The sequence below is a fragment of the Peromyscus californicus genome, unplaced genomic scaffold (assembly GCF_007827085.1).
Source record: "Peromyscus californicus insignis strain IS unplaced genomic scaffold, ASM782708v3 Scaffold_20__1_contigs__length_68692818, whole genome shotgun sequence".
NCBI lineage: Eukaryota > Metazoa > Chordata > Mammalia > Rodentia > Cricetidae > Peromyscus > Peromyscus californicus.
In genome coordinates this window covers 45,767,586-45,793,704 of record NW_026294503.1, presented here as the reverse complement: position 1 = coordinate 45,793,704, position 26,119 = coordinate 45,767,586, and the positions used below count along the sequence as shown (strand labels likewise).

Below are 26,119 nucleotides of genomic sequence, written 5' to 3'. Positions count from 1 at the left end.
GTATGCCTTGCCTTTATCAGACAATAATTACTAATGCAGAAAAGGAAGCATGGGGCTTCCTCAGTAAAGCAAGCAGCACAGGCTTGTTCAGAACCTAAACTTAACAGAAGCACTATTCTAGACAAAACATTTTATGAACAATACCTGGAGGCCAACTGGCATTGCTGGATTTACTTCCGATTTTATTAGTCGGTGGAGATTTGGCAGGTAACCAGCTATCACCAGCAGGACCCGTATGGCCACCCAGCGTGTCACCTGGGATTATATCAAACTGGTTGTATGGTGACCCTCCTCGGGTCTTACCAGGGGCCACTATAGCGCCTGAGAAAAGAGAGAAATAATCAACTGTTTAAGAAAGAGCTCTAGCTAGGCGGTGGTGGTGCACACCTTTAATCCCAGCACTCGGGAGGCAGAGCCAGGTGGATCTCTGTGAGTTCGAGGCCAGCCTAGTCTACCGAGTGAGATTCAGAACACAGAGAAATCATCTCAGAAAAAAAAAAAAAAAAAGAAAAGAAAAAGAAAAAAGAAAGACAGAAAGAAAGAGCTCTAGGGAGCTGGAGAGATGGCTCAGAGATTAAGACCACTGGCTGTTCTTCAGAGGGCCCAGGTTTGATTCCCAGCACCTACAGTGCAGCTTAAAACTGTCTGTAACTCCACTTCCAGGCAATCCAATGCCTTCTTATGACATCTGTGGGGAACAGGCATGCACATGGTGCACATACATACAAGCAGACCAAACATACACACATAAAACAATAAAAAATTTTAAAAACATTAAAAAAAAAAAAAAAAAAAGAGATCTCTAAAGCTGAGTGGCGATGGTGGCGCACGCCTTTAAACCCAGCACTCGGGAGGCAGAGGCCAGCCTGGTCTACAAGAGTGACTTCCAGGACAGCCAGGGCTACACAGAAAAACCCTATCTCAAAGAAACCAAAAAGATTTTTAATGAACAGAACTTTCAACCTGGCCCTCCTCCCGCATTTTTTTTTTTTTTTTTTTTAAAAGGAACTCAAAGACAGGTACTTAGAGTGCACGGAATAAAGAACTTTGGGCTACCACTAATAGCACATGACCATAATGACTCATCTCAATTCCCGGAGTCTCTCCAGCTCTCACCTAAGCCCACAGGAGTGTTCTTATTCTAGAACAGTCCTTTCAATCTGAAAACCCCATGGTGTTACGAAGTCAGTGAATCATACACACTATGAAGCACAGTATCTACATGGGCGTGACACTAATCCCTCAAAAGTAAGGAATAGGAAACACTCTGAACAAACATAGCACCTTGGAGAATTTTACATGATCTGTCTATTGATGCTTTCTATCCCTGCTCTTAAGGGTTGGTTAAGCTTAGGTAATCTGGAATCTGCAATATGCAGAGTCCACTGGAGAAAAAGCCATCTGCAATTGCTTTAAATTTCAAGGCAATGAGGTGGAATTCCCGCCAGCAATGACCTCTACATTTCTTTCTTTCTTTTTTTTTTTTTTTTTTCGAGACAGGGTTTCTCTGTGTAGCTTTGCGCCTTTCCTGGAACTCACTTGGTAGCCCAGGCTGGCCTCGAACTCACAGAGATCCGCCTGGCTCTGCCTCCCGAGTACTGGGATTAAAGGCGTGCGCCACCACTGCCCGGCGACCTCTACATTTCTGAGCCCAGGGCCGCCTCACATACAGAGAACAGCAAATCTTTTGTCACTGTATTCCCAAGGGTATTCTTGTGGCTTTGTTAGTGCTCCCTTTAAGCATTTTTATACAGGAAAAGTGGAAAGCTTAAAATTCCCTAAGTTAACAACAATAACAATAAATTTTTCCTTTAACTAAAAATTCAGGAGCCTATAGTAGACTATTTCCTTATTTCCCAAATGAAGTTCTCATAGAGTCTGTCACTCATTTGACATAGTCTTAGAGTGGGGATCATGAACACATAAAAACATTTGCAGGATAATGTATTAAAATGCTTGTATAAATATTGAATAAAGCAATCTGTTTGGTTTGGACTAAAAGGAATATTAGAAAAATTGTCTCCACTCTCTGCTAAGAGGACATTTACTTTTCTGAGGACAGTGACAGAAATCTGGTTCAGAGGCACAGTGCAGTGAGGTAGTGGAAAATGAAAAGCTCAGTTATCTTGAGGATTGCTAAGGAAATGGGGAAAACACCATATTCTCTGATGAGGAGAGAGGACACTGTATGTCTGAGATATCTTCTCACATGCCATTTTGTATTTATTATCCAGACCTGGTAAATCACTAGCCAAAGGGAGCTGTGAAAGTGCCCAGAGCTATGGATGACACAGGACTAGGGTTACTCAGTCCATAAAACTGATTTCATAATTTCAATAAATTATTCTTGATTTTGATCATGTTTAGAAGGGTAGGCAGAGAGCTCTGGGTGGCTCCTTCCCCAGTCTCTGGATGGGATTACTAAAGAGGTTTTATAATGGGCTTATTAAGGAGGGTTTATAATGGAAACCTGGAAGGCTGCAGGCCGAATGAACTGGCTGGGCTAAGCCTGCCAGGGCTCTGCTGCAAGAACAACCAGACACTTGTTTACATTGACTCTCATGGGGACAACTCTGAGTCCAAGTGAAATATTGACAAAGGAAACAAACAATGCACTGAAGGCTGACAGAAGGTCCAGACCTCTTATCTTTCTTCTAGGGAAATGGAGAAACCCTTAAAAGAAAATTATGGACAGGCAAGGCTAATCCTCACTCAAAATACAACTCCAATGCTGTCCAGGCAGGACACTAATTCACAAAGAACAAGGGGCCCAGGAAAAACCCCACTTCTTATGAATTCTCTTCTGCTAGGTATCTTTTGGAGATTAGGGACATTTCTTCTTTTTCTAAGACAGGGTTTTACTATGTATCCCAGTATAGGCTTCAACTATGTAGCTCAAGCTGGTCTTTAATTTGTATGCACAACTATACCCAGTTTAGGGCAGGAGTTTTTAAAAAATCTGATACCGATCTCCAATCTCTCAAAAAACACAGAGCATGAACTACAAATTCTTAGCAAGACCCTGTCTCAGAAAACAACCAAACCAAACCAAACCAAAACAACAAACCAAAACCTCAACAAGAGGATTCCGTTCTCTCAGCTACTTTAATAGGGTTTTAATCTTATGGGTGCCTAAGTTCATAACTATTATCTCAATCCCATGATAAGTGGGACATTATGCCATCAAAAGTAATTAGAACCTTTTAAATACCGTGTAATATGATTTGCAGACCTAATCTTTCTCTGATAGGTGATCATAAACTTTGGAAAAATATCAAGAGACTGATGAGCAAAAGCTAAAGTTCTGTGCTTCAAAAAGCTACAAAAGGGGGGCTTAGAGAGATGGCTCAGTAGTTAAGAGAACTGGCTGCTCTTCTATAGGGCATGGTTTGACTCCCAGCACCTTGTACGGTAGCTTACAGCCATGTCCCCCACCCCCATCCCAAGACAGGGTTTCTCTGTGTAGTTTTGGTGCCTGTCCTGGATATCGCTCTGTAGACCAGGCTGGCCTCGAACTCAGAGATCCGCCTGCCTCTGCCTCCGGGAGTGCTGGGATTAAAGGCATGTGCCACCACTGCCTGGAGGCTCACAACCATCTTAACTCCAGGCCCCAGCAATCTAAAACCCTCTCTTGGCCTCTGAGGGCACTGCATACATGTGGTGCACAGATATACATGCAGCCACAATATGCAGATACAACAGAGTTTAAAAAAACCACAAAGGAAGGCATGGTGGTATACACTGGTAACCTCAGTACATAGGAGACTAAGGCAGCAGGACTTTTTTGAGTTTAAGGCCAGAATGAGCTACAAGAAAAACCCGCAATTATTCATTTATTTAACTAAAGAATTTTTTTGAGACAAGGTCTTATGTAACTCCAGTCGGCCTGGTACTTGCTTGACTAGAACTCACCGAGATCCACCTGCTTCTGCCTCCTGAGTGGTAGGATTACATACCAAGCCTCCCTGAGATACTACCTTAAAGTGTGGTGGGACATGCCTTTAATGTCAGCATTGTGGAGGCTGAGGCAGGCGGATTTCTGGGAGTTTCAGGTCAGCCTGGGAAACAAAGAAAGACCCAGTCTTAAAAAGAAAACACAAATACACATACAAAGCCAACAAAACATGCAGGATATTTGTTCAAGGCCTGAGTAGGGATCAGAAGATCCTGCTGGTAACAGGGGCTGCTCTCTCACCGTTTTTGTGCATGGTGGCTTCTTGTGTGGCCACAGAAGGCAGCCCTTCCATCATGGAGGTCCACTGTTTGAAGCGAGACTCAGTCCCAGCCTCCTTGCCACCAACCATGCCATAGTCCATGCCACCAGAGCTGAAGCCTGGAAAGAGATCACAATTATGTCTGTATGTTTCTTAAATCAGAAACCCAGTACCCAAGGCCAGGGGTGGTGGCACACAATTTTAATCCAAGCACTTGGGAGGCAGAGGCAGGTGGATCTCTGAGTTCAAGGCTAGTGGGTCTACAAAGCGAGTTCTAGGACAGCCAGGACTGTTAGAGAAACCCTGTCTAGAAAACACCCCACCTCAGTCAATAGGCTTTGGGTTTCCAGCCAGGCTAGAGCTGGAAACCCAGGGCTTATTGTAGCGTCTGGCTTGGTTTTATGAATGCATAAACCAGGGGAGGGGGACCTGACACCTTCTTGTCCTTCACCTAAGATGTTGCTTATTTCTATAATAACCCTGTTTCTCCACACATTTATAATGTAGCCCAACTGCTTGCTTGGAGGGTGAGGGTGGTGAGTAGTGTTGAACTTTAAAAAAGATTTTATTTCTAACTATGTGTATCTGTGTGTGGGTATGAATGCCTTCGGGAGGCCAGAAAAAGGGTGTCAGAGCTGGAGCTCAAGTTACAGGCAGTTGTGGGTGCTGGGACCTGATCTAAGGTACTCTGCAAGAGCAATACACACTCTGAACCATCTTTCCAGCCTGGAGATTATAAAAACAAACCACCTTATCTTCTACAATGGAAATAAAACAGGACTGGAGAACAGGGGCACGGGCAGGAAGAGGGCTGTCTGTGAGTCCGTGGGGCCTAAGCATGTTGCTCCTTGCACACTGCACTTCTGCCTTTGAAAGGAAAGCACAAGGTGCTGCAGCTTCAGGCTGCTTTTGGCAAAGATGACGAGGAGGGGAGGAGGCTGTCCTCACACAATCATTTTCTCAGAAGTTGCTCTAAAACGTCTTTCAAACTCAGAAAATTCATGCTATTGAACTTAAGCTGTTGAGTTTTCTGTGATGTATCAGTGTAGAGAACAAAGAGTTATAAATCTTAGAAGAGGGAAGAACAGAGCAGATCCTACTGAAGCTTAACGAGGGCATTTGCTTCAGTGGAAATGTGGGGACTGAGTGCCAACACAGTGACATCACAGAGTCAATCTATAACCCAAAACTGTAAGAGGAAAATTAGAGAAGACTCGAATGTGGAAGACTGCATGGAGCCCATACACATGCTCAGGCACGCCTCTGACGGGTAAAGACTCTTCTTGCTGTCATATAGTACCTAGTATGGCCCCAGGATGTGGGCCATGCCCTGCTGGCTGCACTAAGGGACGCTCACTGGTGACCTCTATCTACTTGTGAACTCTCGTCATAAGCAGGTTGTCAGGCTTGGTGGCAGCACTTCTACTCAATGAGCTGTCTTGCTGGTCCATTATATATACTGGTATACTGTGTAGATATTATAAATAATGTTTAATATTAATAAAACATTAAATATTTAAATAAAATTAGATAAATCTAGCCAGGTGTTGTGGCTAGATTTAATCTGAGCACTTTGAAAGCAGAGGCAGGTGCATCTCTGTGAGTTCCAGGCCAGCCAGGGCTACACAGAGAAACCCTGCCCTGAAAAACCACAAAATAAAGGACTGAAGAGAGGGCTTAGCGGTTATACTAAAGATGAACCAGAGCTTGAGCATGCAAACCTTCTACCACTAAGCTACATCCTGGCCTGATGGATTCTTTACTCATGTATGTAAAAGCATCAGGATCACTGAGCTATACTGCTCTGGCTGTGGAAGTCAGTTTTCTTCCCAAGTAATGGCATGTACTTGGGTGAGTATGGACAAGTAGTGAGAACAAAGTACATTGAAACATAAAAAAGCCACCTTTGACTTCCAAATGCTTGTCCCTCAGACAGACTGGCTCTTACCTAGAGACCTATTATAGCTATTTTTTCCCCTGTGGTTCTGGGGATCCAACTCATGGCCTTGCACATTGTGAGACAGCATTCTACCACTGAGCTACATACTCAACACTATTGTCCTTTTTGACAAAGAAGTAAGAAGACAAGTTTAGCTTCACAGACTACTCTAGTCAGGACTTCAGCTAAGTTCTGCACTGTCCCATTCCACAGAGACTGGACAACAAATGATACAGCTAGCTCTCCCAGGACTGGACCATTATCTCTATTTTCTCAGGGTCCCCTAAAGATGCTGTTGCTCTCCCCGACAGCAGGAAGTAATTTTAAGAATATGACACTCACATTCCCAAGACGTGGAATGGGTAGTTTCTGGTCATTTTGGGGGTTATGGATGTTTATTATTATTTAGGGGGTTGGTTGCAAATTGTCACTGGTCATGGTAAGGGAGGAAACTAAGCGAGGGAGGTTGGATTCAAGGATCTCTTTCTGAAAAGAAAAATGGAGGATACAGGAATGATAGGATAAAAACAGATTACTAAATCTACTTTTAAACTTAAAAAAACTATTACTCTCAAATATTTTACATTGGTATGGATTTTTGTATATTGGTACAAATTTAAGGTTATTTTTTGGTTAGGAACATGCTGTATATATGTTTCTACTCTTATTTAAGGTACTGTACCTATGCAGCTCATTTAAAAATGTAATGTATAGTTCTAGTCCTTGAAAGCTACTGTTATAGACTCTTTAGGATAATTAAAAAAATGCAGGTTAGCAGTTAGTTATCTATAATAATCAAACTTGTAGTCATGTTACATATGTTTTCAAGGTTAAACATATCTAAGATAAATAGGTGTTCTTCAAACACTTCAGAGACCTACAAAATATGGCATTTAAGATATTTTAATAACATAAGGCTTTTCATGACAGTGAGATAGGTATGCTCCTGGTAGCACCAATCTACTTGAAAAAACAAAAACAAAAAAACAAAGAAGAATGATGGGCATCAAAGAATCTCCATAAGGAGTTTGCTTTCAATGTGGCAAAGCTGGTCACTGGGCAAGAAACTGACTTTGCCTCGACTGTTGACAGTATACTGTCCAAATTGAATAAGCAGGACACAAAAGAAGGTGACTACCAAACTTTGCCAAGACAAGGTAGAATAGTCCTTCAAAATTTCTGCTTCACTGAAAAGTCTGCCAGATATTCTAGGCCTGTAGGCCGAAGATGGATGCCCCAATGCTGTAGAGGAACCTTGGGTGACTACACATACAGGCAGCCAGTCGTCTCTGTCATTTCTATAGCTTCGGAAGTTGCTTGCTCTGCACTTCCTGTTTATTCAGGTAATAGTATATGCTTCTTGGGTCTCTGATGGGGTTGAAGAATAGACAGTTATAGTTTTTCTTGTTACCAAATTCACAAAAGAAACTTACATAAGAGATGTAAAGTTTAAAAGGTTGAGAAATATAAAAGCTTAAGTTGTTTATCTAAGAAGATGTTTTTTTTTTTTTTTTTTAAATTTATTTATTTATTATGTATGCAGAGTTCCGGCATGTATGCCTACACACCAGAAGAGGGCACCAGATCTCATCCTAGATGGTTGTGAGCCACCATGTGGTTGCTGGGAATTGAACTCAGGACCTCTGGAACAGCAGCCTGTGCTCTTAACCTTTGAGCCATCTCTCCAGCCCCTAAGAAGATGTTTTAAGGTCTAAAAAAATATTTTTAGGATGGTAATATAAGTTATGATAGAAAGTGGTATAGGTATAAACTTTAGACTAAGACAGGATAGATAATATAGTACTTTCTCTGAATTTGCCAAATACATATGGACTAGACATTGTGAATGTAATTCTTACCTGATAATTGTCCTTATTGTATATAGTTTTACTGTTAGAGTAAAAAAACTTTTCCTTTTTATTTAGACAATACCTGATAATTGTTCTTATTGTATATAGTTTTACTATGTTAGAGTTAAAACTTTTCCTTTTTATTTAGACAAAAAGGGGGAAATGCTGTGAGATAATCTTTTTTGTACACTATGACTTTGCCATGTGTCTTTGCCAAGGTACTTTCTGATTGGTTTAATAAAGAGCTGAATAGCCAACAGCTAGTCAAGAGAGGATAGGTGGGATTTCCAGGGAAACAGAGGAAGAGGAGAAATAATATAGGTGCATGGAGACACTAGTGAGACATGGAGCAAGTTGGACATATGGAATAGAGGAGAGGTAACTGAGCCACATAGTAAAATTGTAGATTAATAAAAGCAGATTAATTAAGTTATAAGAGCACCTCCACATCTACAGTAACCAGCCTCTTCCCTCAAGCTCACCTTTTACAAAAAACAAAGTCACCACTGTACTTTCCTAAGTCATTAAGAGAGGCTCCCTCGACTGGCCACATTGACCTTCCACAGCCCAGAGAAGACGGCAAGTGAAGGAGAGGGCCTGTCCTATGTCAAGTGGAAAAAAGGTTATTTTCCCTCCCAGCATGGAGAACAGAAGCCAGGCTTTATGCTTATTAAGTATTCGCTCCAGAGAGGCTATTCTGAGTATAAGTCAGTTCTCACATCACCTGTAAGAAGACAGCTGGCGAAAGCTGAGACTGCCAGGGTAAAAGACACTCACTCTAGTCTTTACTACTTCTTAGCTCTAGCTGGAATTTCTAGGTCAGGGCAGAAGCACCCATCTGTCCAATCAGGGGTTGGTCCAGGAACAGAGATTGCAGATCTCCTCACTCTTTTTTTTTCTTTTTTCGGACTGGTATCTTCTTTACCAACATAAATTCTAAATGCCATTACAGAAACAATTAAATAAACGAAAACTCAGCATCTTGCCATGTAGCTCAGGTTGGCCTTGAACTTGCAATACTTGTGGCTTAGTTCCCCAAGTGTTGAGATAACAGGCATGTGCCACTATACATAGCCACTAATTTAAAAAAAATTGCCTTAAAATTTTAGTTTACATTTTGAGAAGGCAGCTTTATCAGTGAAGTGAACCACTTAAACGTGTACATACTTTCATAGATAAAACCTCAGCCATGTGCAGCATTCAGAGGATATATAAATACTTAATTGGCTTGTATGTATATGTTTGTGCATTCCATGAATGATTATATGGATGTTCATGTGTATGCTAACAAGTGTGTATGTGGGGGTCAGGGGTCAACCTTTGGTATGTTCCTCAGGAGATACCCACCTTTTTTCAAATGACAGACAGGGTCTTTCCTGGGCTCAGAGTTCAGATTATGCTAAACTAGGTGACCAGTGAGTACCAAGAACTGTCTTCATTTCTCAGTGCTGGAATTACAGACATGTACCACATACCATTACCTACTGTAAAAACATAGAGGGGAGTTGGAGAGATAGCTTAGCAGTCAATAGTCCTGACTACTCTACCAGAGGACCAGAGTTTGATTCCCACCATCTGTAACTCAGTTCCAAGGGATCCAACACCCTTTCCTGTCTCCTGAGTGCTGAGGTTAAAGGTATGCACTGCCACCACCACCTGTCTTCAAAAAAAAAAGTTTTTGAAAGAAAATAAATAACATTAAAAGGAAAAAGCAAAGGAGGATAATGTAAAGCCAACCCCTACCACAGGATTGGCTAAGCAGATGTTATACTAAGTACTTGCCACAACACAGAACATACCAGAACCATATCCAGGGATTGGCCCTTTGGTCTGAAGGTCTGGGAGTCCCACATTCAGCGCGTTGGGTACCATGTTGTCCAAATGTGGCTTAGGCCCAACAGGATGAGATGGCGAATGCTTCATGCTAGGCTGCCGCTGTTGTTGTTGCTGTTGCTGCTGCTGTTGCTGCTGCTGTTGCTGCAGAGCACTCATCATCCTTGCCAGCTGCAGGTCAGCATCCATTAAGGAAAGACCCAAGAGAAATGGACAGATGATAAGCCAGTACCCCAAAACAGCCGTTAAGCCAAAGCCGTTCCTCACCCAGAGCACTAGGGCACCTCCCCACCCACACACCTGTTGTTCTTGCTGCTGGCGCACTGCTTGAGAAATCTTTCTCTGGTTCTGTAGCAACTGCTGCTGTTGCTGCTGCTGCAGGAGAAGCTGACATGCCTACAAAACAATGAGGGAACTGCAGCTTCCTGAGACGGACAGGAGAGTCTGCATGTAGAGCACCATAACCAAGTTCCTAGTCTATAGTTAGGGCCAAACTGATATATCAATTTTAAATCATAATTAATCATCTGTATAAAAGTTTGAACACAAAGTGACAAAGAGAAGGAAATGAATGCAAAGGAAGAAAGAGAAGCAAATAACCTTTTTAGCAACAGGAGCAAAACATGCTACTTACCAACTGAAACTGGGGAATCTGTGGAAGCTGGCTCAGCATGGCAATTTGTTGAGGAGATAACTGAGGCCCCACATTAAAGAGACCTGGATTCAGGCCACTGTTGGGGAACTGCTTGAGCATTGAGGCAGAAACCTAACCAGAAGACAGAGGGAAAATCCTTAGAATTTATCAAAATAATGCCCCCCCTTTTTTTGCTCCTGTGAAAGAGACTTGCTAGCTCTAAAGCGTGCACTGTCAGCTTCTTGAGAACTATCTGCAACAGTGCTCACAGTGGTTATCTATCTCTGGGCTAGGAAGCTCTTAAGACCCTTTTAATTCTCCCCTAAGACTTTCTAATTTCCTGCAGTAAAAAATGATGAAATTTTAAGTCAGGACAAAAATCTTTAAGAAAAAAATCTAATGACAATATGGCTTTTCTCTAATTGAAAAATTAGTATTGGAAACATGCCATACAGCGAAACACAATAAACTGCTTAGAGCTAATAAATGCTTACCAGAAGCTGTGAGTGGTGGCACATGCCTTTAAACCCAGCACTCTGGAGGCAGAGGCAGGCAGATCTCTGTGGCCTGGTCTACAGAGCAAGTTCCAGAACAGTCAGGGCTACTTCAGAGAAACCCTGTCTTAACAGCCCCCCAAACAAAACAAAACAAAACAAAACAAAAAAACTGCTTACCAGAAAGCACTTACTATACAAATAAGAATATGTATGTATGTATGTATGTATGTATGTATGTATGTATGTATGTATGTATTTTTGGCAGGGGAGACAGGGTCTTATTACTATGTTGCCTTGGCTGACCTCAACCTCATTGGGGTTTGCCCTCTCTACTTCCTGAATGCTGGGATTAAAGGTCTGTCTGCCTGTACTTTTATCTTGGTACCACTGTCAGTAGGGCCATAGAGAACAACCCTAAAGCCTCCACACAGATTAGGGGTTAAGAACTTACTTAGAGTTAATGGGGCAAGGCAGTATATGTCTTTTTGTCACAACTCCTTGAGAAGCAGATGTATCTCCTGAGCCCTGGAATTCTGGGCCACTCTGACAATGTATAGAGACCCCCATTAAAAATAATAAAAAAGCCAGGTGGTGGTGGTACATGCCTTTAATCCCAGCTCTTGGGAGGCAAAGGCAGGTAAATCTCAGTGAGTTCCAGGCTAGCCTGGTCTACAAAGTGAGTTCCAAGACAGCCAGGACTGTTCCACAGAGAAACCCTATCTCGAAAAACAAAAAACAAAACAAAGAAATAAATAAATAAAAATAAAAAAGCCAGACGGTGGTGGCACACACCTTTAATCCTAGCACTCAGGAGGCGGAGGCAGAGGCACGGGGATCTCTGAATTTGAGGCCAGCCTGGTGTACCGAGCTAATTCCAGGACAACCACAGCTACACAGAGAAATCTTGTCTCAAAAAACCAAAATAAATAAGTAAGTAAAAAATAAATAAAAAATAAAACTGATATTAGGGCTTGAGACAGACTGACTAGGCATGTACCCCAGTGTCTATTATTTCTAAGCTGTGTGACTCAGAACACGTACCTTATTTAACCTTTTTGAATTTTATTTGCCTATCCCCAAAACAGGAATAGAAAGTAATTAACCAACTAAACTAGCCAATAAAAACCTCAATGTTTTGTTTGAGACATCTGAGTTAATCTATCCCAAAGACTTAGAAATGTACTTCAGAAATATCCATTCTTATGTCACAGGATGGTTCTTCAGGAGACAAGACCAGAATTCCCCAGTCCCTCACCTTCAAGCTAACACACCTGTTTCTTTCACCTCTGTTTCTCAATGCAGAACCAACAACAGAAAGTAATTTTCTAGGTACAGTCTCGAGTAGGTGCAGCCAACCCTAAGCACTTTGCTTAAAGTCAGACATTTTCTTTTTTTTTTTTTTTCTTTTGAGACAGGGTTTCTCTGTGTAGGTTTGGTGCCTGTCCTGGAATGCTTTGTAGACCAGGCTGGTCTTGAACTCACAGAGATCTGCCTACCTCTGCCTCCCAAGTGCTGGTATTAAAGGTGCGCCACCACTGCCCAGCCAGACATTTTCTAACAAAGCCTCAGGTCTGTTTCTCTAGTGATCACATTTTAACTCTCTATTCAACCAAGAGCTCAGTACCAATCAGAACCAGCAGTATTTTACATGTTTTGCTTCCCTGAGTTCTCTTTACGTTTGCAGTGATGAAGAACGAACCCAAGGCCTGGATCAGTGACAGGCAAGTGCTCTATTACTGAGCCACAACCCTAGTTCCACCCACAATGTAATACTGAACCCATGCAAATGGGTCTCTAATTTTATTTATTACATTTATCTTCATGCAGATACTCTATAAATGCTTATTAAATGAACACATTGTCATTATTATTCTAACTTAAGAATCATTTACCAAGTTATTTTCAAATAATTTTTGTCTACTTATTGCCACTTTGCTGGCCCATGGGACCATGGAAGGAAATGCAGAACTTGCTAGGTAGCTCGGAGGATAATCTAGGAGGATGCAACTAAAACTTTGGCCCAGCCTGAAACTCATCAGCCAAACAAATGTCTTAACATTTAACTTTCTTTTTATAAATTCATTCTCTGCTCTAAGATTTAATTTGTTATAAGCCCCTGATTTTTAGTTGTCGTCCTACCCTGCCTTGGTAGTAAGGATGAAACACTCTATCACTGAACTCCAACTTCTCCTCCTTCTCATTCTTCCTTTTTTTTTTTTTTTTTTTTCTTGTTTTTAAAGCAAGGTCTCACTGCATAGTCCTGACTGGCCTGGAACGCTTTGTAGACCAGGATGGGCTGCGGTGATATATTGCGTTAACATTCAAACAACAATGGCTTTTTTTGTTTTTAAATAAAGAAGGCTCTTTGAGCTGAGCCTGGTAGTGCAGGCCTTTAATTCTAACATGTGGGAGACTACTTTTTATGTATGTGTGTGCACCTAAACACTTGTATGTGTACCATGTGCGTGCAGGAGCCCAAGGAGGTTTGAAGAAGGTGGCAGATCCTATGACCACCATGAGTGCAGTGCTGCTGAGCAATCTTTCCAGCCCCACCCCCACCCCCACCTTACTTAAGACAAAGCAATAGAAGCATTCCTTGGTCACCACCAGTAGGTGCTACACACTAGTATAAGAAAGAACTAAGTCATGGCTGAGTGGTCTACAAAGGAGTTCAGGATGGCCTGAGCTACACAGACTGAGCTACACAGAGAAACCCTGTCTCAAAAAAAAAAAAAAAAAAAAAAAAAAAAAAAAAAGGAAGGGGGAATTAAGTCACACACAGAAACAAATTCTAAAGGCCCTTCTCATGTCTGCCTTAGTCTGTGCTCTAATCTCCGCGTCTCTCTTCATTTCACCTCCCATCTGTACCCCATTCGCTGCTTTCCCATCAGGTATTCTGATCTTACCTTTCTTTAGCACCTCGATCGAAGTCAAAGGGCTCAGTCCTCTATTAATTTTTTTGTTTTGTTTTGAGACAGGATTTCTCCTCACAGCCCTGGCTGTCCTGGAACTCACCATGTAGACCAGGTTGGAGATCCGCCTGTCTCTGCCTCCTGAGTGATGGGATTAAAGGCATGGGCTACCACATCTGGCAGTCCTCTATTAATTTCAAGTCACCACCTCTGAACATCCTCAAGAATGAACAACTATTTTTTAAAAAAACACTTTGTAGTCTAGAAATATCTGGTCAAGTTCAGACTTGCTATATTTTTGGCCCATCAACTCATTTTTTCCATGATCTCAGTCCTATCTGTTTACCCAACCAACTCTACTGTGAGGTTGGTTGCTTCCTCTCCATCCTCTTAAGAGACACTGGTGATGCTGAGTGTTACCAACCAACTTAAAAATTTATTTGATCTCTCTTTGAACTGCTGAATTCATAGCACAGTATGAGCATACCACACCTGTGGGATTTGGCTCCCATCCCAGTATATGACAAGTATGTGGAACACACCTTTTACAATTTTCCTATATACTACATACAGTATATACTCTTTCATTTTCCCCAAGAGAGGGTTTGTGTAGCCCTGGCTATCCTGGAATTCAATCTGCAGACCAGGCTGGCCTCAGTGCTGGGATTAAAGCATGTGCCACCACCATCTGGCTTTGTATATTCTTTCCTATACACTATATGGTTTCATTGTCTAAAATAAGAAAAGGCAAAATTAATAACACACTAAAGATGGCCAGATATAGAAAAGCACACCAACATAAGACATTCTTATATCTACATTGCACCACTGCACATGCTCCTTAAATTGAAAGTTTTACTTTAAGAGTTATACTTAGGGTGGTGGTGGTGCACACCTTTAATCCTAGCACTCAGGAGGCGGATTTCTCTGAGTTCAAGGACAGCCTGGTCTACAGAGTGAGTTCTAGGACAGTCAGGGTTGTTATAGAGAAACTCTGTCTGGAAAAGCCAAAAAAAAAAAAAAAAAAAAAAAGTTATACTCTTTCTATTTACCCTTGCCTCTGCAGACACTGCAGATATAGTGTCTCCTTCCATGAATTACAAAAGGACCAGAAAGCATCACCACTATGCTCTTAGCAAATAGCTGTTCAAATCTAGAATACAGAGTAATTAAAGTGCAGGTTTGTTTATTCCCATTGAGGGGAGTTAATTATGCTGGCTTAAAAGCCTCGTCTCCAGCTGAGCTGGAGAAAGTGAAGACCTTGCTGCAATCAATATGGCTTTAACAAAACATTGCAGGTGCAAAATGGCGGAAATGTAAAGGCACAACAAAAGCCACCAGAATTACTTTCTGAATACCCCAATGATGGAGGGAAAGGCAACTGTAGAAACAAAGGCTGTAACAATCAATCCATCCATCCTTCCGTCCTTCCTTCCTTCCTTCCTCCCTCCCTCCCTCCCTCCCTCCCTCCCTCCCTCCCTCCCTCCCTTCTTTCCTGTTCTGGGAAGAGAACCTAGGGCCTCACACACTCTGAGTAAACTTTCTACCACTGAACAACATTTCCAGCCTTGTAAGTGTTAAATGTTAAGTCTCATTGTCTATGTTTAATTAAAAACAAAACAAACAAAAAATCCACCCACAAACAAACAAACAAATAACCTCAAAAACTACATTCTGAAGCCGAGCTGTGGTGGCGCATGCCTTTAATCCCAGCACTCAGGAGGCAGAGCCAGGTGGATCTCTGTGAGTTCGAGGCCAACCTGGTCTACAGAGTGAGATCCAGGACAGGCACCAACACTAAACAAAGAAACCCTGTCTCGAAAAAGCAAACAACAACAACAAAAAACAACTGCATTCTGGACAACTAAGTTTAGAAATAATGTAGACCCATGCCTGTGATCCTAGCACTAGAGAGGGTAAGGCAGGAGGATCATGAGTTCAAGACCAGACTGCACTACACAGAAAGTAACTAATATGGATGAAGGGTTTTTGTATAAAAATTTTTCTGAAGATTACTTATAATAGTAAAAAATCAGAAACAAATCAATATTCAATAAAAGGGGAAGAGTGTTAAGTAAATTAAGGTAAATGTATCTAATGAAACATTCATTAATAGTGATTAACATTGCCAAGGTGTGGTGGCACATGCCTTTAATTCCAGCACTGGGGAGGCAGAGGCAGGAGGATCTCTATGATTTTAAAGCCAGTCAGGGTTATAGTGAGACCCTGTCTCAAAAAACCAAAACCAAAACCAAACCCTAAAATAAAAGAACAACAACAACAACAAAACAAAAAACAAAAACAAAGAATGAGCTGGGCGTGGTGGTGCATATCTTTAATTCCAGCACTCTTTAATCCCAGCACTTGGGAGACAGAGGCAGGTGGATCTCTGTGAGTTTGCCAGGGCTGTAACACAGAGAAAACCTGTCTCAAAAAACCAACCAACCAACCAACCGACCGACCGACCGACCAACCGAAGAAAAAACAAAGAATGATCAATATGGGCTGAGGTATAGCTCAGTTGTATGTTATTTACTCAGCATGCCTTGGGTTCCATCCCAAGAACAGAAAGAGAGAGGGTGAGTGGGGAACCAACACGAAGATTATTTGGCAACAGGAGAAAACACTAAGACATCATGTTAACTACGGCAGGTTATAGCAGCAACCTGCAGTACAGGAGTACATATATGAACAGCATGCCTGCTCACGCACAAAGTCAATGGGCTACAACACAACTGTTGCAATTCCTGCCACTGTGAAGCTTGACTCAAGAAGCAGAGGCAAAAAGACAAGGACAGAGGAAACCTCTGGAGGGTAAGGAAACAAGAGTAGTCGGGAGGTACTGTAAAGGTTCAGAGCTGAGCTTGAGAAAGCATCTTGGATAAGGTGCTTTCAAGTAGAGAGGTAAGGAAGTGAAGACTGAGCTGACTGGCGACCTGAGACAAGAGTGTTCTAAAAGGGTGACTGGTGTTTTGGGGTCACTTGGCTGGAGAGACATGAGTAAACAATAGATATAGGTTGGGTGAGGTCACCAAGAACCTTAAAGATGGCAGTAAATACTGCGTTCTAGGTGAGTGAGCAAGCCAGGAGAGGATCTGCAGTCAAGGGACAGCATGATGTACCCTATGTTGTACATCAGGACCACACAGAGCTTTCTGTAATGCTGAAACAGACACAAGCTGGGGGCAGCTACTTAAACTTAATAATGATGAAGTAATAGTCACATTTCAAGTGCTCCCTTGCTAATAACTACCAGAGTGGACAATGTGACTGTAGAAGTGGACTAGTGTGACTCTGACTATAGACAGCAACAACTGAATGAAGCAGAATGGGACAGACAGGCAAGAAGGCCCTAGACTATCTATGATGGCATCCTGCTAGGGACTGCATTAGTAGAGATGATAAACAGTCAGAACCTGGATTAAGGTGGTTGTTTCTTTGTAAACATTTTGTGTGTGTGCTTGTGCATGTGCACATGCAGATGTGTGGCTCTGTGTTTTCATGAAGGTCAAAGAGGGCACTGGGATTCTTGTAGCTAGAGTTGTAGGACACCGAACTCCTTATGTAGTGCTAGCATCTGAACCTTGATCCTCAATGATATGCAAGAAGCCATCTCTAGATCAAAGTTTTTGGTTTGTTTAAATTTGAAACTGGGCTTCTCTGTGTAGCCCTGGCTTGTCCTGAAACTTTCTCTGTAGACCAGGATGTCCTCAAACTCAGAGATCCACTTGCCTCTGCTGCCCAAGTGCTGAGATTAAAGGTGTGCACCACCACTGCACAGCTTGGGTCAAGGTTTAAAGGGAGAATTTACCGAATGAAATGTGGACTGTGATGTGGGAAAGGATCATAGTTTAGCTTGTGGATCTTTGACATAAGCAACCTCAGGATAGGAGCACATCTAGCTGGAAGAGGGGATTTTTTTTTTTTTAAACACTACTTTGGGCATATCTAGCAGTTTGTGGAGCTGAAAAAAAATGTTGACAGCAGGCACAATTTTGGAACTCAGTATTAAGGTTGGTCACTGGAATAGATGAAGTCACCTAATGGTAGTTGTATGCTATGAGAAGCTTGAGAACCGAGCACCAGGACAGTATGATGATGCAGTGTTGGGAGGTGGGAGGGGACAGAGAACCATGGTTAAGGTGCTTGAGAGCAAGTGAGCTCTGTTTCAGGAGGAGGAAGGGATGGGCCACACAGAGATGGGTGGGTCTGGCCCCCACTGTCACTTTGCTTGTGCCCTTGTGCCAGCTCTGCTCCCCGCAGCTCCAGTAACTCCACCATGCAAACACAGCCTGTCATCTTACTGCCATCATCTCCCAGAACATGCACTTCCCTATCATCACTGGAAAACCTTAATGTTCCAGTGTCTACAACAGCCACCACACAAAAACTACCCAGCCAAGTAGAGGAGGGAAGAGAGGACAGGCAGACACGGACACATACACCTGGGGTTTGGTTCCCAGCACAAAGGTGGTGCTAACTGTCTGTAACTCAAGATCCAGAGGATCTAATGCCCTCTTCTGGCCTCCATGGACACTGCATGTGCACACACGCAAAAACCTGTGTATTTTGTTATTTTATTAACTTACATATAGTGTATACATATTAAAAGAAAAACAAAACAAGAAAACTACCTAGGTTTGAGCAGGCCCCAAATCCCAAGAATCCTATCTTAATAGAGTGAATGAGGGAGACCTTTAAGTAGCAGCCCAGATCATGGTTATAAACAAGTTGACAAAGATTGGCCTACAGGGCAAGATCCAAACTCCTAAGCAATGCATAGTTTTGCCACAGTCTGCCCCTAATTCCTTGTCTAATTTCTTCCCATCCCACTGAGGAATGCATGCACCTCTATCAACCTGTTCACACTAATCATTCACACAAACTCCCTTTCCTCAACACATTAACTGCCAGCTGTTACTGCACTGGCACAAGGCTTCCGTGGCTTGGAAGGTTTCGTTAATGTGGCTATACCTAAACTTTTGAATTTATTCTTCAAGGTTCAGTTTAAATGTCACTGCTAGTGATGCTAGTAACATTTAATCAGGTGAAGCATCACCCTGGTCCCCAAACTTTTCTGACCATCTATGACATTTATCATACTAACTGCTGACTCTGCACAGTCCCATCAGACTGGCCTCTTCACCAGCTCTAGGCTCTCTAAGTAGGAAGTCAGTATTTTAGCATACAGCTCCTTAGAGTTCTATAGAAAAATGAAAAATCTCATGATTCTGTTTATCTTCAGGCAAATCCCCGAGGGCAACCTGTTTCTGAACACTGTCACCTTAGAATTTATAAACAGTTTTCAATTAGGAACAAAAAGACAAAAACCAAACCAAACCAAACCAATACAGTATTGGCGATTAGTAGTTACAAAGTATCTACTTTGAATGTGTGATGCAATTTAAAAAGGGGGCTGACATTCTGTTCTAACAGTCTTGCACTTGGCGTCTGGATTTGCCCAATGTCCAGCTGTAACCACTCCTCCTTTCATGGGCATCAACCAGGCAGGAACAACGGGCCCCAACCGGAATGCTCTCTAACTCCCAAAGGTAGGAACACAGAACTTCTTACCTGGGGGGAGATAAACTGGGGAGGCACTTGCGCCCGGAGACCAGGAGAAGGACTCAGTGGCTGCACTGGAGTGTGCAGGCCTCTCGATTGTGCTGTGCTGTTTCCAAACAAACCGTGACTGCCGCCCTGCAGGGGGAACAGCATCCATCAGAACTTTTTGTCAATTCAAGAAAACAGTCAAGCAGCAGTTCTAGTAGTTCTAGTTTCTATTCCTAAGAAGAATCAAGATCCCTCGTCCATGGAATGACAGCATTCATTTTAGAACTTAGGGCTCTTCATGTTGGGATGTTGGGGGACAGTTACTCAAACTGAGTCACGGGCATATCATTTGCTACAGGTGATCAGATAAATTCTACAAACTGAAAGGGTTAAATTTAGTCACATTTAGAAGTAGCACTACATTCTTTGTGGCTGAAAGGAACAGGCTGTGCAAAACTTCAAGACTGCCTTTTTGAGACAGGGTCTCACTCTGTAGTCAGCCTAGGCTCAATGTTGAGGTGAGCATCCTAAGTGTTGGGATTACAGGTATGTGCCACCACAAAAATCTGGGTTTACCAAATTTAATTCTCAAACTTTAAAATCTGAGATCCATCTTAAAAGGCACCTGGGTAAAAATATAAACTATAATCAAACTATCAGTTGTAAAGTAGCACTCTGGTATCACTTCCTTCAATCAGTTGGCTTAACCAATCACAGCCATCACAGGGACCCCACTCTAGCTCTGAATACACTTCCATGTCCTGAATCTGTTGGCTTTCTTTGCTACATGCTAAATGCTCATCAATCTTACATTAAGATTAAGAAGAAAAAGATATATTAAATGTCATTCTAGGTCATGGAAATAAACATTACTCACCTGTAACTTCTCATTCAAAACGATAAATATCAGCCTAGTTTTTTTTAAAGAAGCACAGTTCCATGATTCCCCATGAACCACTTCACTGAGCCCCTCTCTAATCCTCCAGCCAGAACAGGGGAGCTGGGCTCCTGGGGCCCAGACCTTCTCATTTGTTTCTAGCTAAGGAAAGTCCTTAGGAAAGAAACTGCATTTGATGACTTGCCACTGTTTCCTCTGTCTGAGGATTGCCCCCCCCCCCCCCCCCCCCCCCCCCCCCCCAACAGTGTTTCACTAAGTAGCTCAGGCTGGCCTTGAAATGCTTCTGTCTCCAAAGTGCTACAATTGAGGCATGCACTGTCCCTCACACCTGGCTTCCTGAGATCCTCTACACCATGCACTCTTGGCCTGTCCAAGGCCTGAGTTAAAGGGCCCATTAAGGGTATCTTCCCCAAAGCCTCCTTCCTCATTACATGAACAAAGTAACTGAATTTCCCTCTGTGCTGAGAAAACACTGGAACTCTCCAATGATGTTCACTAAAACCACAATACTGTCATTTTCTTTTTTTTTTTTTTTCTGTACCAGTTTAATCCTTCCTTTTGGTATTCTCAGAACTTCATAAAGCCTTGGTCAACAGGATGCACACATCATTTGCAAATGTCCATGATCCACCAATCATTCATTTGAAAACACCCCACTGAACATCTTAGAAAAGACAGCTAATAACACATTTGTAAACTGAGGCCACTACTTTCAGTTTAACACAGGGTAAGACAATCGTAAAGAATTTAAATAGCACCATTAAGTTCCAGAACACTAAAGATACTGTGATGGCTTTAATGAGTCAAAATTAGATTAAGAGACTGCTACAGGCAAATAAATGAACTTAAAAAGCACTAAAACTAAAAATGATTACAAACATAAAGTAGAAATGGCATTTAAAATCTGTATATATCATAAAAGGTCAAAGATCTACCACAAATTTTATTTACCCAAGGGCGGTTTAACTCACATCACTGCACCCAGCTTAGAGTAATTTTATTTTTGTTTTGTTTTGTTTTTGGCTTTTTGAGACAGGGTTTCTTCATGTAGCCCTGGCTGTCCTGGAACTCATTCTGTATACTAGGCTGGCCTCAAAGTCATAGGTCCGCTTGCCTCTGCCTCTCAAGTGCTGGGATTAAAGGGGAGAGTCACCATGCTAGAGTCGTTTTAAATTTCAGTCTTTCCTTTTAGAAGAAGATTCTCAGCTTCCTGCCAAAATTGAAGGGTGTCTGAAGCCACACACAACATTCTGATGTTTTTGAAGTGGGTACAAGCAAGCCAATAGTAGTCTATAAACATGCTTTCCTGCTATCTTTTTTTAAAATCTTTCAATTTATTTTATTTATTATGTATACAGTGTTCTGCCTGCATGTTTGCTTGCAGGCCAGAAGAGGGCGCAAGATCTCAATGTAGATGGTGGTGAGCCACCATGTGGTTGCTGGGAATTGTACTCATGACCTCTTAACCACTATACCATCTCTCCAGTCCTCCTGCTATCTTAATATGGCACTTCAGCTCATTTTTTTTTGGCTCAGATTTGCTGATTTTCAGGGATTTGCTAAGGACAAACAAATGTGTGGCCTTCAAAAACATTACATCTAGGAATTAAGAAGACAGTTATTCAAAGGCTGTATACATGCAATGGTGGTTTATCTGACTACTGTTCCAGCTTTTCTGGTATATGTGGAAGTTCTAAGATGACCTATGTCTTTGTCCTCCTAATTATTGAGGTTATTTGCCTTAACCCAGGGTTTAATTCAGAAAGGTATATAAATTTAAAATAAATCTAGCAAACTGAGTGGAAATATTCTGTGATTTAGGCACATACTATTATTTATTATCATTAGAGACAGAATCTTACACTGTAGCCCAAGCTGGCTTCAAACTCCTGCCTCCTGGTCCTCCTGTCTTGGCCTCCCAAGTACTGGGATTAAAAATGTGCTACCATGACTGGCTGAAGTAAATTTAGTAAATTCCATATGACAGCGGTTTGAAACAGAACTACATTTGGGTAGGACATAGGCACCAACCTGATGGACTGATGGACTTTGCAGTAATCCACTCAAGATGAGGAATTACCTTTTTTAAAAGTTCAATGCTAAGCTGGTAGCTGTTCTATTAAACTTGACTTTACCTACTAATAGAATTAGGTATTTATGTGAGACTGGAACCACACTGTATTTTATATTTTCTACTATCTAAATGTAAAATAAGTATCCTCAAAATACTGTTTTTCTCTGTTCATGTAAGCAATATATAGCCATCCCCTTTAGGAAACTAAAAAACAAACAGACAGATAAAACACTGAAATTAGAGGAAGAAAACAGAAAAACAGTCTATGATTCCCTCTAATCCAGAGATAACTAATCTGAATATGTGGACACAGCACAGTCTACTTTATATCTGCACATGACAGGCTGTGCACAACTTGACTATGGTATGAGGTCCTGCTTTACCTTAGCCTTTAGTGTTCATGTAAAAGTCATGACACGAAAGAATGGATTGAACCACACATTGTATAATTCATGTCCTTGTGCTCATCTTGAGGTGAAAGGCACAGTGGCAAGTGTGGAGTCACAGAACTACAGTTAGGGAAACATTACTCTTAGGGATTCTTGCTGTTAACAGCATGGGGAGCCCCAGATTCCTGGTTTTCTCCATAAACCTACCACAGACCCTGGCAGCCTTGCTGAATCCCCTCAGGCCTATGAGAGTGAGTACGCATCATCACCTGATGGGCCCTGCCTGTTCTGATGCTACTGTGTGGCCCTTGCTTGGAGAACTAATTTTGACAACTGCCAATGCTTGAGCAATAGCCACTCTTCAACGCTTCACTATTAAGGTTCTCCTTCTCCATATAAGTACTGTGGTTTAATTCTAAAGACAATAGATAGCCAAATCCCCAGTTCCAAAAAGCTAGATTTTTTTAAGATCCTGTAACCCTCAAATATTTAATCTTACTAGTTTTGCTACTAATTTTTGTTTAGCAGATATACTAAAGAGACCCCAGGAATCCTACTTATTCTATATTCTAATGGCTTTTAAAATATTTATTTTTATTCAGGTATGTGAGTATTTTGCCTGCATGTATGTCATCTGTGCATCCTGTGTATGCCTGGTGACGGCAGAAGCTAGAAGAGGGTGTCTGATCCCCGGGGACAGGAGTTATAGGAGACTGTGAGCTGCCATATGGGTGCTGGGAACAAAACCCAGGTCCTCTACAAGAACAGCAAGTGCTCTTAACTGATGTGCCACCTCTCCAGCCAAATATATAATCTAATATTAAAAAGTGACAAATGTATCACTAGATTATATCAGGTACCTAGAGAATCTCATTCATAGTTTCCTAAATCAGTTATAACCAAAAATGAAAAGATAAAAAAAAGGATTTAAAGTAAAATTCATGTTGAGAAACATGAAGAGAGATGGGTTCTATGGGCTGAAAGATGTAAAACCTACGTTTAGTATCATTCTGTGCATTCAGTAATCAACAAGTTTCCCAAGACAGACAAATGATGCAATAAACTGAAGACCAGGGCCACGGTGAGGCCACAGCCAAGCAATTACAAATCTGAGAGGCCTCCTTACTTGTCTAGCAGCGAAGTTTTGGGGGTTGAGCCCTGTGCCGATTGCTCCAAGGCTGACGTTGGGTAGTGTGGAACCAGAGGGAGACAGCTTGTAGCTGGGAGAAGGGGAGAAGGGAGAGCAGGGAGCCTCATCCCCAAGGCACCCATCTTGATTGGAGAAAGGCAAAGTCAGCTGAAAGGTAGTAGGAGTTAGCCAATCACAATGAGTGTTGGTTAGTGAAGCAACAGAATGCAAGAAGGGAAAGAGAGACACACTAGGAATAAACAAAGTAAGAGTGGATTAGCAATAACCCAGGATGAAATTTGCCCAACAGACATCATCTGTCATCTTCCTCTGAGGAGACTTCCTCTTAAGTTAGTAACCCAGTTGGTCCACTGTACCAGGACAAGGGTTGCCAGACACTGTTTTTACAAGTCTAATACTGATTATTCTGGTGGTATGGCTCCTGAAGCAGAAGCTAGGCAATCCTCCTGTGAATATGGTGTCACCTAGACAGTCAACAATGCTATGGGCCCAGATCTCCATGTTTTGGTTTTAAATGTCTTATGGGGACCAGGAGCACTATAAAACAATATTCTGAATCAAGGAATAATTTCATTAGAAATGCTAAAAATCAGAACAAGTGAGTAAAACTTACTTGCTTCAATCAGGAGTGAGAATTTGAAGAATATACCATTTACCTAAATATAAGCCACTAGGGAAGTAGGAAAGATGGAGAGCCTTTCCCGCCCCAACTCCAAGCTCGCAGGAGACACGAGTTTGCACAAAGCTCAGATTTTGCCTGTAGCTGGCACAGCAGCAGGAACAAGAGTGCAGAGTAAGCTCATCTCTAAGTGCCCAGGACCCCCTCCAAACCTTCATGAGTATCTCAACACTCAGAGCTTCATCACAAACAGTGTGCAGAGTAAGCTCATCTCTAAGTGCCCAGGACCCCCTCCAAACCTTCATGAGTATCTCAACACTCAGAGCTTCATCACAGACAGTGTGCAGAGTAAGCTCATCTCTAAGTGCCCATGACCCCCTCCAAACCTTCATGAGTATCTATCTCAACACTCAGAGCTTCATCACAAACAGTAAGGACAGATGGCTCTCGTTCCTGCCCAATCATCTGTCGACACCATCTATTTTCATGTCTCCACATTAATGCAGGTGATACTCATGTTCTACCTGTTGAGTTCAGTAAGTTTATGCTTTCTCTAGAATTAGCTATTAGAAGACAAATAAGAACACAGTGATTCTCATCCACTTAAACAAAGCATGCAACTCACCTTCTCAAAGTAAGGCCCACTGTCTGCGGTTCCCAAGTCTTTGGAATTAGGTGGACGGAAGCCAGGTCGATCCTTCCTCATGATATCATTAAAATCCCCGAGATTCATTGTTCGCTTGTCCACATCAAATTTCTTATCTGAAAGAACATAAATAAAAACTTCAAGATTTAATATTGCCCTCAAGAGCCACATGAGACCTGGTCCACATACTCTCTGGGGTCCTGGCAACAAATCCTCTCTACTCTTTGGAATGAGACCAGCAGAGTTCTCACTGGTTCAGGGTTTGTTCTGTCCCTGGTGTACATATGGGCCCGCTTTTAGAAATTAAATATATACCTGCTACAGCTTGTCTACCATGGAAGACTGAAGGAGAGCCTTGAGGCAAAAACTGACTAAACAGTATTTAGATCACAATTGATATGCTGGATGAATACATCTTATTCATGAAGTCAAATGTTCTCAGTGAGAGAAGTTGCCTGTTTTCCTTATTAGCACCTGCTAGATACATGGCTGGAGTTTTAAAGTAGTTATGGGGAATAGAAAGATCATAGAGGCACACCTGTTGCCCTAAAATTCAAAGCTTAAGAATTTAACAGTCCATCCTGTCAAGAGTGCCTACTCAGCCAGGTCTGCATTACAATGGCTGTTTCCTCCTCTCTTTCTGAGCCCAACAAATCTTTGCTTGATAACAACAATGGGTCACAGCTCAAACACTGTTTACCACTGCTATCCAGGACTGTTTTCTCTTACACTCAGTTTGATTCTTTTTGTGTTCCCTGGGGTGAGCAAGAGCATTACTGAGAAAATCCCCACAGATGAAGGCTGTCCCTATCTGCTTTAGTCACAGTGGAGCAGTATGTCAATGATGAACCATCCTGGGGTAGTCAACTTAAGGGTCTAGTCTAGCAGTACCACAGACACATTAAAATAAT

The 26,119-nt window shown here is 42.0% G+C and overlaps 1 protein-coding gene across 1 annotated transcript in view; it reads right to left on the bottom strand.

Moving 5' to 3' along the window:
• Positions 1-26,119, bottom strand: part of Tnrc6b (trinucleotide repeat containing adaptor 6B) — a 232,819-nt gene that overhangs the window by 11,106 nt on the left and 195,594 nt on the right. The window contains 8 exon segments of the mRNA XM_052748388.1: positions 145-321; positions 4,196-4,333; positions 9,803-10,007; positions 10,137-10,232; positions 10,471-10,602; positions 19,454-19,579; positions 23,920-24,090; positions 25,188-25,324. Coding sequence (XP_052604348.1) covers positions 145-321; positions 4,196-4,333; positions 9,803-10,007; positions 10,137-10,232; positions 10,471-10,602; positions 19,454-19,579; positions 23,920-24,090; positions 25,188-25,324 — 1,182 coding nt within the window.